At 39.5% G+C, this 14168-nt stretch overlaps 1 protein-coding gene across 2 annotated transcripts in view; it reads left to right on the top strand.

Annotated features, from left to right (window-relative positions):
• The window catches only part of ap3d1 (adaptor related protein complex 3 subunit delta 1), a 96976-nt gene that overhangs the window by 38624 nt on the left and 44184 nt on the right, over nt 1-14168 (top strand). For both annotated transcript variants that reach the window (XM_080213237.1, XM_080213236.1), the window contains exons 8-14: nt 1726-1799; nt 3424-3473; nt 8162-8211; nt 8662-8710; nt 9704-9849; nt 13329-13477; nt 13667-13897. In XM_080213237.1, the coding sequence (XP_080069363.1) occupies nt 1726-1799; nt 3424-3473; nt 8162-8211; nt 8662-8710; nt 9704-9849; nt 13329-13477; nt 13667-13897 (749 nt within the window). The remainder of the gene's footprint in view (nt 1-1725; nt 1800-3423; nt 3474-8161; nt 8212-8661; nt 8711-9703; nt 9850-13328; nt 13478-13666; nt 13898-14168) is intronic.

Genomic DNA, 14168 nt, shown 5'->3' with positions numbered 1-14168 from the left:
TAATGAAGCACTTTTTGAAGTTGTCAGCATTGCAGTATGGGATGCAACATCTTCAAGTAATTTATGACTATTTTCTGTTCATTAAGAGCAGCCAATAAAGTTGCAATTTATGACTGTGTGTATGTGCGAGCTCTAGTGTACGACTCGCCTTGAGATTCACTGAAGCAGGGTTTATACTTGGATCACTAGATCATTACCCCAAAAAAGTTGTGACTATCTTACGATCCTGACAAACTTTAAAAAAAGTGGTGAATGTTATAAAGCTGTAGAAAATATTTTCCTGTGCCAAGTTTCAGAATTTAGCTTGAACAATTCTGAAAACGTGAAGGTGAAAGCACTGCTGGGTTTTTGAGCTGAAACTCAGGCTGATGTCAGTGGTTACATGTGGTAAGTTTATTTTGGGGAACGTATAGGGATGTTCAGGATCAACTGATAGCCATAATGCAAAATGATCTATAGGTTAGATTACATGCTGCAATAAAAGCTGCTGTTTGTGCCCCTCATTGGATAATTCTTGTGCCAAAATATGAATAAGATCAAATCCTCAACTAACATGCACTGAGGGCTTCGTTGTCAAAATATGGAGAAAATACAAGCAAATCAGTTTCTGCCAGGCAAGTTGAAAATAACTTTGAAGGAATTATGCTGACTGTTCAGTAATTATAACCTAATTTGCCAGATTTTAAAATAGTTTGTATACAGTACTTTATAGCCTATGTTAAACTCTCTTTGGTCTGATTATAGCAAAGAACAAAGAAAATTACAGCACATGAACGGGCTGTTCAGCCCTCCAAGCCCGCACTGACCATGCTGCCTGATTTAGCTGAAACCCCCTACTCTTCCGGGAACCATATTCCTCTTTTCCCATCCTATTTGTGTACTTGTCAAGATGCCCCTTAAAAGTCACTACCGTATCCGCTTCTGCTACCTCCCTCAGCAATGTGTTCCAGGCACTCTTTTGTGTAAATAATCTGCCTTGTACATCTCCTTTAAACCTTGCCCCTTGCACTTTAAACCTGTGCCCCCTAGTAATTGACTCTTCCACCCTGGGAAAAAGCTTCTGGCTATCCAGCCTGCCTATGCCTCTCATAATTTTGTAGACTTTTGTCAGGTCACCCTCAACCTCCCTCGTTCCAGGGAGAACAAACCAAATTTCTCCAACCTCTCCTCATAGCTAGTACCCTGCATACCAGGCAATACCCTGGTAAATCTTTTCTGTACCCTCTCCAAAGCCTCCACATCCTTCTGGTAGTCTGGAACTGAACACTATATTCCAAGTGTGGCCTAACTAAGGCTTTATAAAGCTGCAACATGACTTGCCAATTTTTAAACTCAATGCCCTGGCCAATGAAGGCAAGCATGTTGTATGCCTTCTTGACTACCTTCTTCACCTGCATTGCCTCTTTGTGACCTGTATACCTGTGCACACAGATCCCTTTGCCTATCAATATTCTTAAGGGTTCTGCCATTTACTGTATATTTCCTATTTATATTAGACTTCCAAAATGCATTACTTCACATTTGTCTGGATAAATGTTCAGAACGCTGAATATTACCAACTAATCAAACCAACTAGACTGTAAAGCTTTGTGATATTTGCTCAAAGCAGTGTCTATTATAAGGTTTTGTTAAATTTTCGAATTGTCTGATTCTTAAGTGACATTTTGTGTTGATTTTTACATATTTGAGCTTGTCACATTGTGTTAACATCTACTTTTCTCTTAGTTTGGAGCGCTTACCCCGCTTGAGCCACGGCTGGGGAAAAAACTCATTGAACCACTGACAAATTTAATACACAGGTTAGTAGTTGCATTACATGGTGCTTATTTTCCATTTTGGTGGTAATTTATCCACCCAAGAGTGCATGCGTATAAGTTGCATATTTTAAGTCTTATGATGTGCAGAAGACTAGTGGCATTGTTCCTGCTTGCTAAGTTTGCTCTATATTGTTACCTTACTTGAGTTCAGCAAGGTTAATATTTGCAGTACTATATGGATTGCCAAAACCTCCAGTATAATGTCTAAACGTCAAATTCTCTGGGGTGAATTCTGAAGTAACACTGTTGCAATGGGATCTCTCAACATGTGCTGAAGAAATCTTTTCCAGGAAGGATAGTGTAGCCTGAAGACAATTAAAAGTCATGCCTACCTTTCAAAATTTGACTTAGTCGTGTGATTTTGGCAAACCGCTATAATTTTTAAAATCTAGTTGTATGATACAATTGCAGCTTTATTTGAGGATAATATTTGCACAAAATATCCAACAACTTTTTGGCAGTCACCATTTTCTGATTTCAACACTTAATTTTGTATAAAAGCTCTGTTCTGAATACTTTCTTATACTTTAATGGCGCATTTTGTTATTTTAGTAATGTTTGTCATCAGTCAGTCACATGGCCTCAAACTTTTATATTAATTACATAGTATTTTGTTCAGCTGACTTCATTCACAATCTGATGCTTTCTTGACTCGAGACTTTTTCTGTGTTGGTGGCAGCAAATCTAAGTCACTGGTCCTACTGGAGTGAATTTCACTTTTAATATGGCTAGTAAAGAGATGAGGCTGAATGTAGTCAAGATTAGCCATTGCTACTTATATTTGTTATCGCCATTGAGAAGAATTAATGAAAAACATTGCCAGTGCATGGGGCAAGGTGTATTATTAATCTGGCTATTTGCATTCATTGTTTATGCAAGGAGGAGTGCTTGCCCTCCCCTTCAAAGGTGAAACTTGTGGTTCTCTTTTAAATGCAGCTTTCTAAATTCACTTCACTTTGTATTGTAACCTGGAAAATGGGCAGAAGAATACTGGTACGTGGTGGGACAGGCAGAGTGAGGCCAGAAAAGGGACGACAGTGTAAAAAATACATTTTAAAATTGAGTGGTCTGTACAAATATTGTGTGAATTCTCCTGCTATCCACCCACTGTATGCAATGTTGTCGTTTTAATTATTTGAACCTAAAAGAGCACTTCGGTAGCTCAACATTTAGCTGAGAATACTGGCAGTGGGGACAATGGAAGGGGAGTAACATCCATCCACTTTGAAACTGACAGGAGGAAGGAAGAACTCAAATTGGAAGATTGGATTGCAATGTAGTCATAAAATTGTAAGAGGACCATCTATGACAGATTAAATTGGCGAGGAGAAATCTTGGAATTTGCAGAGGGGGGGTTGCAGTTTGCCAAATCCTTAAAGGAATAAACCTGTGCTATATCAAACCCGTGGTCTTAAGTGTGGCCTTCAGGCTGTGTGTAATGAGAAATTGAGTGCATAAAGGAAAAGGCTTCAGACACCTCTGTTGTGGTTCATATTGCATTGTGTAATCAATGTTAATGCATGCATTATGATTCTTTTTGTACAAATGCCAAACTGATGTTAAATATATCATATTTAGTAAAGTAAACATTCTATTTTCTTTGCAGCACCTCAGCCATGTCCCTTTTGTATGAATGTGTGAACACAGTAATAGCAGGTAATATATTCTCTGCTAATCTGGAGTGCTTTTGTTTTGCAGTGTAGAAAGTTGTTAAATAAGCAATTTTGATGGTGATCGAACAATAAATCAAATGGCTACATATGGATTTAGTTGTCAAAAATAAGTGCTTATGTTGTCTGATTTCACTTTGTACATAATTCCTCTTTGAACCCTAAAAGGGACAGAAGACTGTACTTCCTAAATGGTGAAAAGCTGGAAGCTTATGTATAAAGAGGCTTGAGGGGGTCCAGGTACATAAATTATTAACAAATCACAGGTACAAAAATAATCGAAAGGCTAACGTAATGTTGGCCCTTGCAACCAGAGGACCACGCCCATAGCACAGTGTGCTGTCGTGGACACCAAGTCCAGTTGGGGATAGATTCGTTGGTCTTTGAATGAGTGCACTTAGATTTACTAGAATGATACCTTAATTCACAAATCCTAAAAGATGTACAAACTAGGGGTTGTATCCCCTGGAACAAGGTTAAGGCGTCGTTGGATATACATTTAAGATATTAAGGAGAACAGATGGGGTAGATAGTTTGAGGAGTCAGGAACTAGGGGCCATGGTGTAAAAGTTACGCTTTGGGAAGTTTGGAATCAGGAGGCATAGCGTAAAAATTGGGATCGAACGTTTTTCGAGCAAAATTAGGGAACCCTTCTGCAAACAACAAATAGTGAAAATTTGTAACTTGTGTCCTTGATTACTTGAATTACAGTTGATTACTTGAATTTTAAACTGACACTTATAGATTTTTGTTATCCAAAGGTATCAAGAGCTATAGGCAAAGATGGATAAACTGACTTAGCTTACAGACCAGCCTTGATCCCATTGAAAACGGGTTTAAGGGAGTAAATCTTTGTGCAAGATTTTTGAACATAAGAACATAAGAAATAGGAGCAGGAGTAAGCCATCTAGCCCTTCAAGCCTGCCCCGCCATTCAGTAAGATCATGGCTGATCTGTCGTGGCTCAGTTCCACATTCCCGCCCTCTCCCCATAACCCTTAATCCCCTCGCTTATCAAAAACCCATCAACCTGCGTCTTAAAAATATTTAGCGAGGCAGCCTCCACCACCTCAACGGGCAGAGAATTCCAGAGATTCACCACCCTTTGAGTGAAGAAGTTCCTCCTCAACTCCGTTCTAAACTGCCCCCCCCTTTATCTTGAGGCTGTGTCCCCTAGTCCTACTGTCCTTTCTGAGCGGGAAGAGTCTCTCCACCTCTATCCTATCCATCCCATTCATCATCTTATATGTCTCAATGAGATCTCCCCTCATTCTTCTAAACTCTAACGAGTACAAGCCTAGTTTATTCAGCCTCTCATAGCTCAACTCCGGTATCAGCCTAGTAAACCTCCTCTGCACTCCCTCCAAGGCCAAAATATCCTTGCGTAAGTACGGCGACCAAAACTGCACACAGTACTCCAGCTGCGGCCTCACCAATGCCCTGTACAGCCGCAGCAAGACCTCCCTACTTTTATATTCAATCCCCCTCGCTATGAAGGCCAGCATCCCATTAGCCTTCCTGACCACCTGCTGCACCTGCAGGCTGGGTTTTTGTGACTCATGCACAAGGACCCCGAGGTCCCTCTGCACCGTCACCTGCTGCAGTTTTTTGCCATGTAAGTAATAGTCCTTCCTACCATTATTCCTACCAAAGTGGACCACCTCGCACTTGCCAACATTAAGTTCCATTTGCCAGTTCCTGGCCCATTCGCCCAGCCTATCTAGATCCTTCAGACTTTCCACACCCTCCGCGCAATTTGCCGTTCCACCAATCTTGGTGTCATCAGCAAATTTCGACACCATACACTCGGTTCCCTCCTCCAGATCATCTATATAAATGGTAAATAGCTGAGGCCCCAGCACCGACCCCTGAGGCACTCCACTAGTCACCAACCGCCAATCTGAATAGCACCCATTAACCCCCACTCTCTGCCTCTTATTTGACAGCCAATCCTCTATCCACGCTAACACCCTACCCCCAACTCCATGCCCCCTTACCTTCTGCAGTAACCTCTTGTGAGGTACCTTGTCAAACGCCTTCTGAAAATCCAGAAAGACCATATCCACCGCCCTAGACACATCCTCATAGAACTCCAATAAATTTGGAGTTTACATATTTGAGAAGCTGCATCATTGTCAAAACAATTATGGAGAGACAACTTATAGATTAAGAGAGTAAATGTATTCTGGAAAATGAGGGCTTTTAACATTTGTGAAGGAAGAACAAAAACTTTGGTAAGATTGCATTAAGCAGAAAACACTATGTAAGCAGTTAAAATCTAAATTAAGAATTAACTTGGGTGCTGTAGCAGGTTGCAGTTGCAGAATACGTTGTCTTTATTTCAAAAAGATCATTGCTCTAGTTTATTTTAGATTTGTTCCTTATTTAGCTGATTTTTCTCACGATTTAGCTTGAATGTTGATTTAAGTAAAGTATATGGTTGTCAGCTATGAAGTACTTTTGCAGAAGTGGGGAGGCATTTTGCAGAACTCCATATTAGCTTGGTTCAGTGTTTGCATTCTTGCCTCTGGGGCAAATCCTGTATTGAGCCCAGTCTTGGACTTGTTTAATCATTGCCGCATTAGTTAATGCATAGGAATGCTGTATTTGGTATTAAACCAAAACCCCCTCTATCTGTTGATACTAAGTGGATCTCACGGCATTATTTGAAGAGTAGCAGGGGACTTCTGGCTGTCAGTTATTGCTGAGACGAAACAAGTTCTGTTCATCTCATAGCTGTTCATGGGACCTTGTTGCACACAAGTTGACAGCCATGTTTGCCTGCATAAATGATCAGTCATTGAACATCCTCAGGATGTAACATTGGTTCTTTCCTCCTCTACTAATTAGCTTAGTAAATCCTTTCCCTGACTCCTTCACCCTCAACTCCAGTAAGTGTAATGTGCTCTTGGACGTCATTGATATTAAGATGGAGGTCATCTGTTTAGCTCTCTATGCTGCATCCCCACCTTCCCCTTGCTGACTAGATCAGTCACTTCCAAGCATTTCTCTGCCTTTTGCCTTGAATCTATCGTTCTGTTGTTTCATTTTGTTTTCCTTTGTGCTCGTGCCATAAAATTGGCTGTTTTCACCCCATTTCTTCTGAGTTGATGAGCATATGACCTCCATCCCTTACCCTTACTCTAGCTAACATTGTTTCCATCTCCTTGGATTGTTCTCTACTTTTTTCAGAATCATTGTTATCACCCCCATCTGGAACCCCTGAATCCTCTGTCCTTGTAAACCACCACCAATCACTAATCTTTTTTCTGTCTCCAAGGTTCTTGAACATTTTGTCATATCCCAGGTTCATAGTTGTCACTCCTCTAACACGTATATAAATCTGCCCAATCACCTTGCAGCCAGTTTGACAGCATGAAAGCACTCAAATCAAAGTCACTAATTGTGTTTTTGTGATTGTGATCATAGCATATTCCAATTCATTAACCCCTTGATCTCTCTTCTGTCTTTAATCTAGTGAACAATGCTATCCTCTTCTAACTAATTTTTCTCCATTGTCTAGTTCAGTGACATTGTCCACAGTTCCGCTCCTTGCCATCCAATTGTAGACAAGGTTTCTTTGTCAGTGGCCTCCCTTTCTACCGCATAGCGGCACCTCGGGATTCGCCTAGGTTCTAATCCTGACCCCAACTCCTCTTCTATAACTTGGTAATGTTTTGCAAAGATCATCTTCCCTACGTGTACAATAACTGCAAGGTCTACATTTCCACTCTGTCTTTCAACCCTTGCTTCTTCTGACATTACTTGTCCAACATCTGGTTCTGAATCAGCTGAGATTTTCTCCAGTCAGAAATAGGAAACAGTCACGTCCCACTTTGGCCACAGCCATAAACTGCGTAACTTTTGTTCTTCTGTTTTCTGTCTACTGTTCACAATCTAGCTGCTTTCTTGACCTCCAATTGAGCTTCTACTTCTATCCATCTCCATCACCATCACCATCCTCTGTTTATAACTCGGGAGAAAGTAAAGAAGCAGTGCCAAACATAGATCATTGATTAGGCCACAGGTAGAATTGTGTCCAGTGTTGTACACTTTGAAGGGTCTCAAAGCTAGGGCAAGATTATGATTATCAGAGACTGAAGAAGTTGGAGCTCTTTTCATTGAATCAAGGGTAATTAAGAGGATAGATGGTGCACTTGTAAAAAGAGAGGAAAAACTTTTTGCACTAGTCAACAAGTCTGTAACTGGAGGGCACAAGTTCTAAAGGACATGGGGCAGTGGTTGGGAAAATGTAACTACCTATGTTAATTGAGTTGTTGAGGCATGGAATGTGACATGCAGTTCTGAAGAAGGAAGTGGACAAACATGAAAAGAGAATTCAAAGGACTATGGGGGAAAAAGGCAGTCAAAAAAGGTAGTGGAAAGCTGTCATTGAGCCAATTCCGGTGGTATAAAGCTTTCCATTTCATCATGCTTTTGCCACCCCCAAGTTCGTTATTCATATTTGTGCACTTCATTGAGAGTCTCACCTTTCATTCTGAAAGTATATTCTAAATTGTGTAATCAATACACATAAAAATTATTTGCACCATTTGAAGCAGGTGTCTTTTCTCCTATGCAAAGCTTGAAAAACAACTCCACTGGGTTGTTGAACTCTGTTTTTATGGAAAAACAGGTTTGCCTGTTCCAGGCTGATTTTTATTTCTTTTCGTAGTTCTCATCTCTCTATCTACTGGAATGCCGAATCACAGTGCAAGTATCCAGGTAACAACCTCTTACAAAACACAAGATCCTCTGTCAAATTACGTAGTTTTGTGTTTGCATATGTATGTAATTCTAAAACCAATGATGTATTCACACTTCAATTTTTCATTCAAGGCTCATTTTCTTAGGTGTCATTTGACTTTGGTGCATTTAAGATCAGAGTTTGAATTTCAGTTTTACACAGAATTCAATAAATTCATTTCATTATCCAATGCAATTTTTATGTTGGAACAGTACTAGCTAAGACTTAAATGTTGAAGTTCTTGCAAGGATTTAAGAACATAAATTTCTTCAAAGTTAAAGTAATATGTGCTGATCATCAGATTACAATGCCTTATAGTAAACTTAATATATTAGTTTCGGGGGGTTTTTGCTTGATCGTTTTACTGACGATTTCAAATTGCTGATTGTATGCCTCTTATTACTGTAAACTTACTTTTTCCCATTCAGCTTTGTGTGCAGAAATTGCGAATTCTGATTGAAGATTCAGACCAAAACTGTAAGTGGATAGTTACATTTTGTGCCATTTATATCTTGCTTCTTTGTTTGGGTTTTTTAATATTCCACCTTTTGAATTCTTGTCAATCTGTTACCTCCAGTTGAGCTGAAAAGGCTGCTGAAACAATGCACTTCTCCGACCATGAGCTTCACCATCACCATTGCCAAGCCATGTTTGGGCAATATCTGTGTTACTTTGATGTTGACACAAACTGGCCTTTTCTGTGAAGGAGAGATGCTTTGTGTCCAATGTGCTCCGACCTCCAGGCCTAGGCTTGAATTACTGGATGTAACCCATTGCAGATGATTAATTTTAAATTTTGGACAAGGCTTAGTTCTGAGAATTGCTCTCTTAAGTTAGTGATTCTCCAACTCTTTTGCTAAACAAGATAGATTAGCTAGTATGGAACCACCACCCCTCCCCCCATTTATATAATTGTGACATGAAAATGCTTCAAGCAAACAGTCTTTTATTCATACTTTTGAGAAAACAGTAGCAATTTGAGGACTGTTTCACTGATGTTGCTATGAGATAATACAAAGATAATAAAGGCAAAAGATAAATGTTGCTGCACTTGCAATTTAGTGATATCAAATGAACTGCTATAATGTGATTAAAAAATTTCCCTTACTGGTACACATCAATTTACAGATCGCAGGCAGTGCAAACTGCTAATGGCCCCAAATCAGTATTCTCACCTCATTGAGATGGTGATTTTGATTGTTTTATAACTCTTCCACAAACCTGGTTATAGAATTGGAGTGAAGAAAATTTTTGAGTTCTCATTTGCCTGCTGGGGCATCGGTTTCACGGACCCCAGATTGAGAACTACCACCTTAACGAAAACCTCTAGGTAGAGCTTCAGATCCTGGACTTGAGTAATTGTTTAAAAACTTATCACCATTACAGATAACATTTAATTTTTTCCACTAATTATCTGTTTATATGGTAATTATTGTGTCCAGTTGTCATGGATTCTGAACTGTCTTGCAGTGAAATACCTGGGTTTGCTGGCTATGTCGAAAATTTTGAAGACTCACCCTAAGTCTGTACAATCCCACAAGGATCTTATTTTACAGTGCTTAGATGACAAAGATGAATCCATACGACTCCGAGCTTTAGATCTTCTGTATGGAATGGTAACTTTTAATAATTGTCCTTTACTGATCAGATGTATTATGTTGAGCTTTTAATTAACAAATAGAAATTTCAGCAATACAAAAGCAAAATACTGCAATGCTGGAATTCTGGAATAAAAACAGAAAATGTTGCACATCCATTACTGGTTCAGCAGTATCAGTGGACCATGAAACAGAATTCATGTTCAGATTGATGACCTGTCATTAGAATTGAAAAAGAGATGTAACTGATTCTAAGTCTGTGCGGGGTGGGGGAAGAATATCAAAAGGAAGATTCTGTGAGAGAAGGCAGGAAAGATTAAGTGATGAAAGATTGATGATGCAAGGCAAAAGGCGATGGTAATGAAGCACATTAAGAAACCAAAGATGCTGTCTGGAAAAAAATTGGGGCAAAGTTTTAAATTAGAAATTGCTGAACTCCCTGTATTGAGCTCAAGGCTATAAAGTGCTTAATAAATACAGTTCTATTCCACAAGCATGTGTTGAACCTGAGCCTGTAACAGTGTTCTGGAGTGGGATGAGGAATTATAGTGACAGGTGACACAAACTGCTTCTGCAGTTTCTGTATAGCATCCATCATCCAGCTGCTGTCCCCACATTACCCTCTGGAAGAGATCGCTGCAGCTTTTCAGCACTGATTTAAATGGCAGAAATACTTGTGACTTCCTTCTGCATGTCACTTTTTAGAGTGGTTATACATACAGCATTTTCATATTATGTAGTGTATTATAATTTAAATGGCGCAGATCAGTAATTATGAATTTATTTGAAAAAGGGTCCTTCACCAAATATAGATACAGCCACTGTTTTCAATGATGTGAACTCGTTGAGCCTTTAAGGGCACTTTGTTTCCTTCTTAGACCATCCTGCTGGGGGCTGGAAGTGCAAATGGATTGGGCGTCCATGGGGTATAAGGAGATGAGAAATGGTTTGGAGTCTGGATGCTGAGGTTGTTGGAAGAGTCACTGATGCAAGTGGGAAGAGAAAATAAGTTGAGAAAAAATTAGTGGGTTGAGACGAGGCTGGGTCTACCAGAGCAAACCTGTCTATGGATCTTGGAAGGGAGGTGCTAGAGGACTGAGACTGGAGGCTTTGGATTGAAGATTGCCAAAAGACATGAGGTCAGTGACGTTTCTGAAAATGATATTTTGATGTTCAATGGTGGGGGTCACAGTTGAAGTGAATGTTGTGGCAAGCATTGGCTTAGATGTTCAGTCCCCTCGAGGTAGTGGTATGTTCATCGAACAATGATAGCGCCACCCTTGTCAGCAGGTCTAATGCCCAGGTTAATGTTGAACCTGGAGAGGAGTGTGCTGCAAGTTCAGAGTGAAGTAGGTCAGCATGAGTGAGCAGAAAAATTGAGATAGCTGACATCTCTCAAGTTCACAATGAAAAGATCCAGAGAGAGTAAGAGGCTTGAGGGAGGCATCGAGATGGAATAAGAATTTAAAGATGGGAGAAAAGGCCTGTTCTGTAGGAACAAAACTAGCCAAAAAAGTGATTGTGGAGGTGAAGCTAACTGAAGAAATGAAAACAAACTTTTTCTAAAAAAAAAACTCAAGTCTGGCAGCATCTCTGGAGAGAGAAACAGAGTTAATGTTTCAAGTCCAATGTGACTCTTCTCAAAACATTAACTCTGTTTCTCTGTCCACAGATGCTGCCAGGCCTGCTAAGTTTTACCAATGCTTTCCGTTTATTTTTCAGATCTCCAAACTAAGTATTTTGCTTTTGTTATCTGACTGAAGAAGAGCTGAGTGTTGTGGCAGGTTCAACTCTAGTTGGGCGCCTAAGGAAATGATGCTGAGACCTTTGCTGAGGTTTAAGGACAGAGGATTGTGAAAACAAAGCAAATAAAGGGATTGGAATGGGGCAAGAGGGGAAAGAATGATCCAAAAGGGTATTGGAATCCATGATTGTTGGAGTCTATTAAAGGGTTTTTGATTTAAAATATCCACACTCTGTGAGACAATCATACATAGTTTAATGCTCCATCCAGCCACACATTATAGGCTCGTACATGAAAGACGGCCATTTCTGTAAAGTTCAGAAGGCTTCCAGCACTTGTTGAACTGTACAGCAGCATAAATGGAACTTCTCAGAGAAAAGTAAACCAGAGGCAATTAGGTCTGAAAATGATTACTACGGCATGGTGCAGTTGGAATGTGTTTCATTGCATTTTCCAGAATCCTAAGTATTATGTGGGAAAATATCTACATGTCTCAGTCGCCTTGTAATGGCTTAATGCTCAAGTGCCACTGATTAAAGGCAACCTCTGGTAAACACTTGTGGAACACTGCTTTAGTTCCTGTCCAGCAGTGGTGGGGCTCTTGTAAGTACTGCATCCTGGCAATTGGAGTAATGTTGGGTTCACGTCTGCATATTTTTGCTGAATTACATTTGAATTGTTCACAGGGATAGTATACAAATAAAATCTCTACAATGCAGAAGAGGCCATTCAGCCTATCTAGTCTGCACTGACTCTCTGACAGAGTATCCTACCCAGGCCCTTTCCTCCACCCTAATCCTGTAACCACATTTACCATGGCTAATCCATCTAACAGGCACTTAGGGGCAATTTAGCATGGCCAATCCACCTCACTGTACACCTTTGGATTGTGGGAGGGAACTGGAACACCTGGGGGAAACCCACATAGGCACAAGGAAAATGCCTCTGTGGAGTTTGCGCAGGTCACTCAAGGCCAGAATTGAACCTGGGCCCCTGGAACTCTGAGGCAGCAGTGCAAACCATGGTGCCACCATGCCATAATCAGGATTACTTACAACCCACACTGCTGTTGATTCGCTCACATTTAATGTATTTTGAAAATAATGACCAATATAAATTAAATTATAATTTGTTTTCCAAATGTGCAAGTATGGTTCAATATTTGATTTGCATGGCATGCCAATTGCTTTCAATGGTAGCTCTTCAAAAATCATAGAATGCATATTAAATAAATGACAATATAACTTTGAATCTGCCACTTACTGAAAACTTAATCAACCTCTATCTGTAACTACCATTCCTTAATTTTAGGACCGCCGTCAGTTAAGGATATAGACAGGTCTTTGAAAGTGTCCGTAATTTGAGAAAAACTAATGTTGGCTGACTCGAGCCTTTATTTATACTTTTTGATTTCTCAGTTATTAATCATGGATATGTTGAATTAATTTTTCATGTTCTTAATTAGTATCAGGTCAAGCACGTCATTTTTCATAACCTGTTTTTTCTTTCTAAACTGCCCACTTATTTTTTTTAATAGCTGCTTTGGTGTTAGGAAGCAAATTTTGCCAGCGTAGAAGCAAATATCAGAATGTGGACTAGAAATAAAAATGGAATGTAGTTTTCATTTTGGAGAGTTTTTTGTACAAGATTGGATGTTCACCACCTGAGTCTATATTGCGATTAAAAACTGAAGTACTTAATGATTTATAATTTGTATGATCTTAAAATTTCCTATTGACTCCAATATTGGTAGGTTTCCAAGAAGAACTTGATGGAAATAGTAAAGAAATTAATGATTCACGTAGATAAAGCAGAGGGTACAACGTACAGAGATGAACTTCTCACAAAAATCATAGACATTTGCAGCCAGTCCAACTATCAGTACATCACCAATTTTGAATGGTGAGTTCTCATTAGCCACTATTTTAAAAAGATTATTTACATTGCTGACCTACAGGTAAAATATCCTTAAGATTGATTTTTTTTTAAACTGTCCTCAAGTTTTGCAAATGTTGGCCAAGTTATTGAACTATGTTTTTCTCCTAAATCAATTTAATGTTTCATGTGCTTCATATATTTTTTAAAATACAGGTATATTAGCATCCTGGTAGAGTTGACGCGACTGGAAGGAACGCGACATGGCCATCTAATTGCAGCTCAAATGCTTGACGTAGCTATCCGAGTGAAGGCTATCAGGGCATTTGCAGTGTCACAGATGGCAATGCTGTTAGATAATGGACACTTGCTTGCTGGTAACATGCAAAGAAATGGTATCTGTGAAGTTTTGTATGCTGCTGCTTGGATCTGCGGTGAATTCTCAGAGTATGTATTGCCTAAAATACTATTTTAAAAAAAAAAGAAAATTCAAGGCTGCTTTATAGTAGTTCCATTTATTTCTGATCTCCCATTAGATGATTTTGGTACTGGCAAACACAACACTTACATCTCAGGTCCACAATATCCGTGTTGTGCATTCTGAAATCAAGTTACAAAAACCAAATGCAAAATTTCTTTATGCTGCGTAACAAAATTATTCTTAATGATGTCACTGAACTATTGAGCTATTTCACCATTTTCCACATCAACCATTGTT

This window comes from Carcharhinus amblyrhynchos, chromosome 26 (assembly GCF_965287045.1).
Source record: "Carcharhinus amblyrhynchos chromosome 26, sCarAmb.v2.hapA, whole genome shotgun sequence".
Classification (NCBI taxonomy): Eukaryota; Metazoa; Chordata; class Chondrichthyes; order Carcharhiniformes; family Carcharhinidae; genus Carcharhinus; species Carcharhinus amblyrhynchos.
Note: the sequence above shows the minus strand (reverse complement) of the source record. Positions and strands in the feature narration are given on the sequence as shown.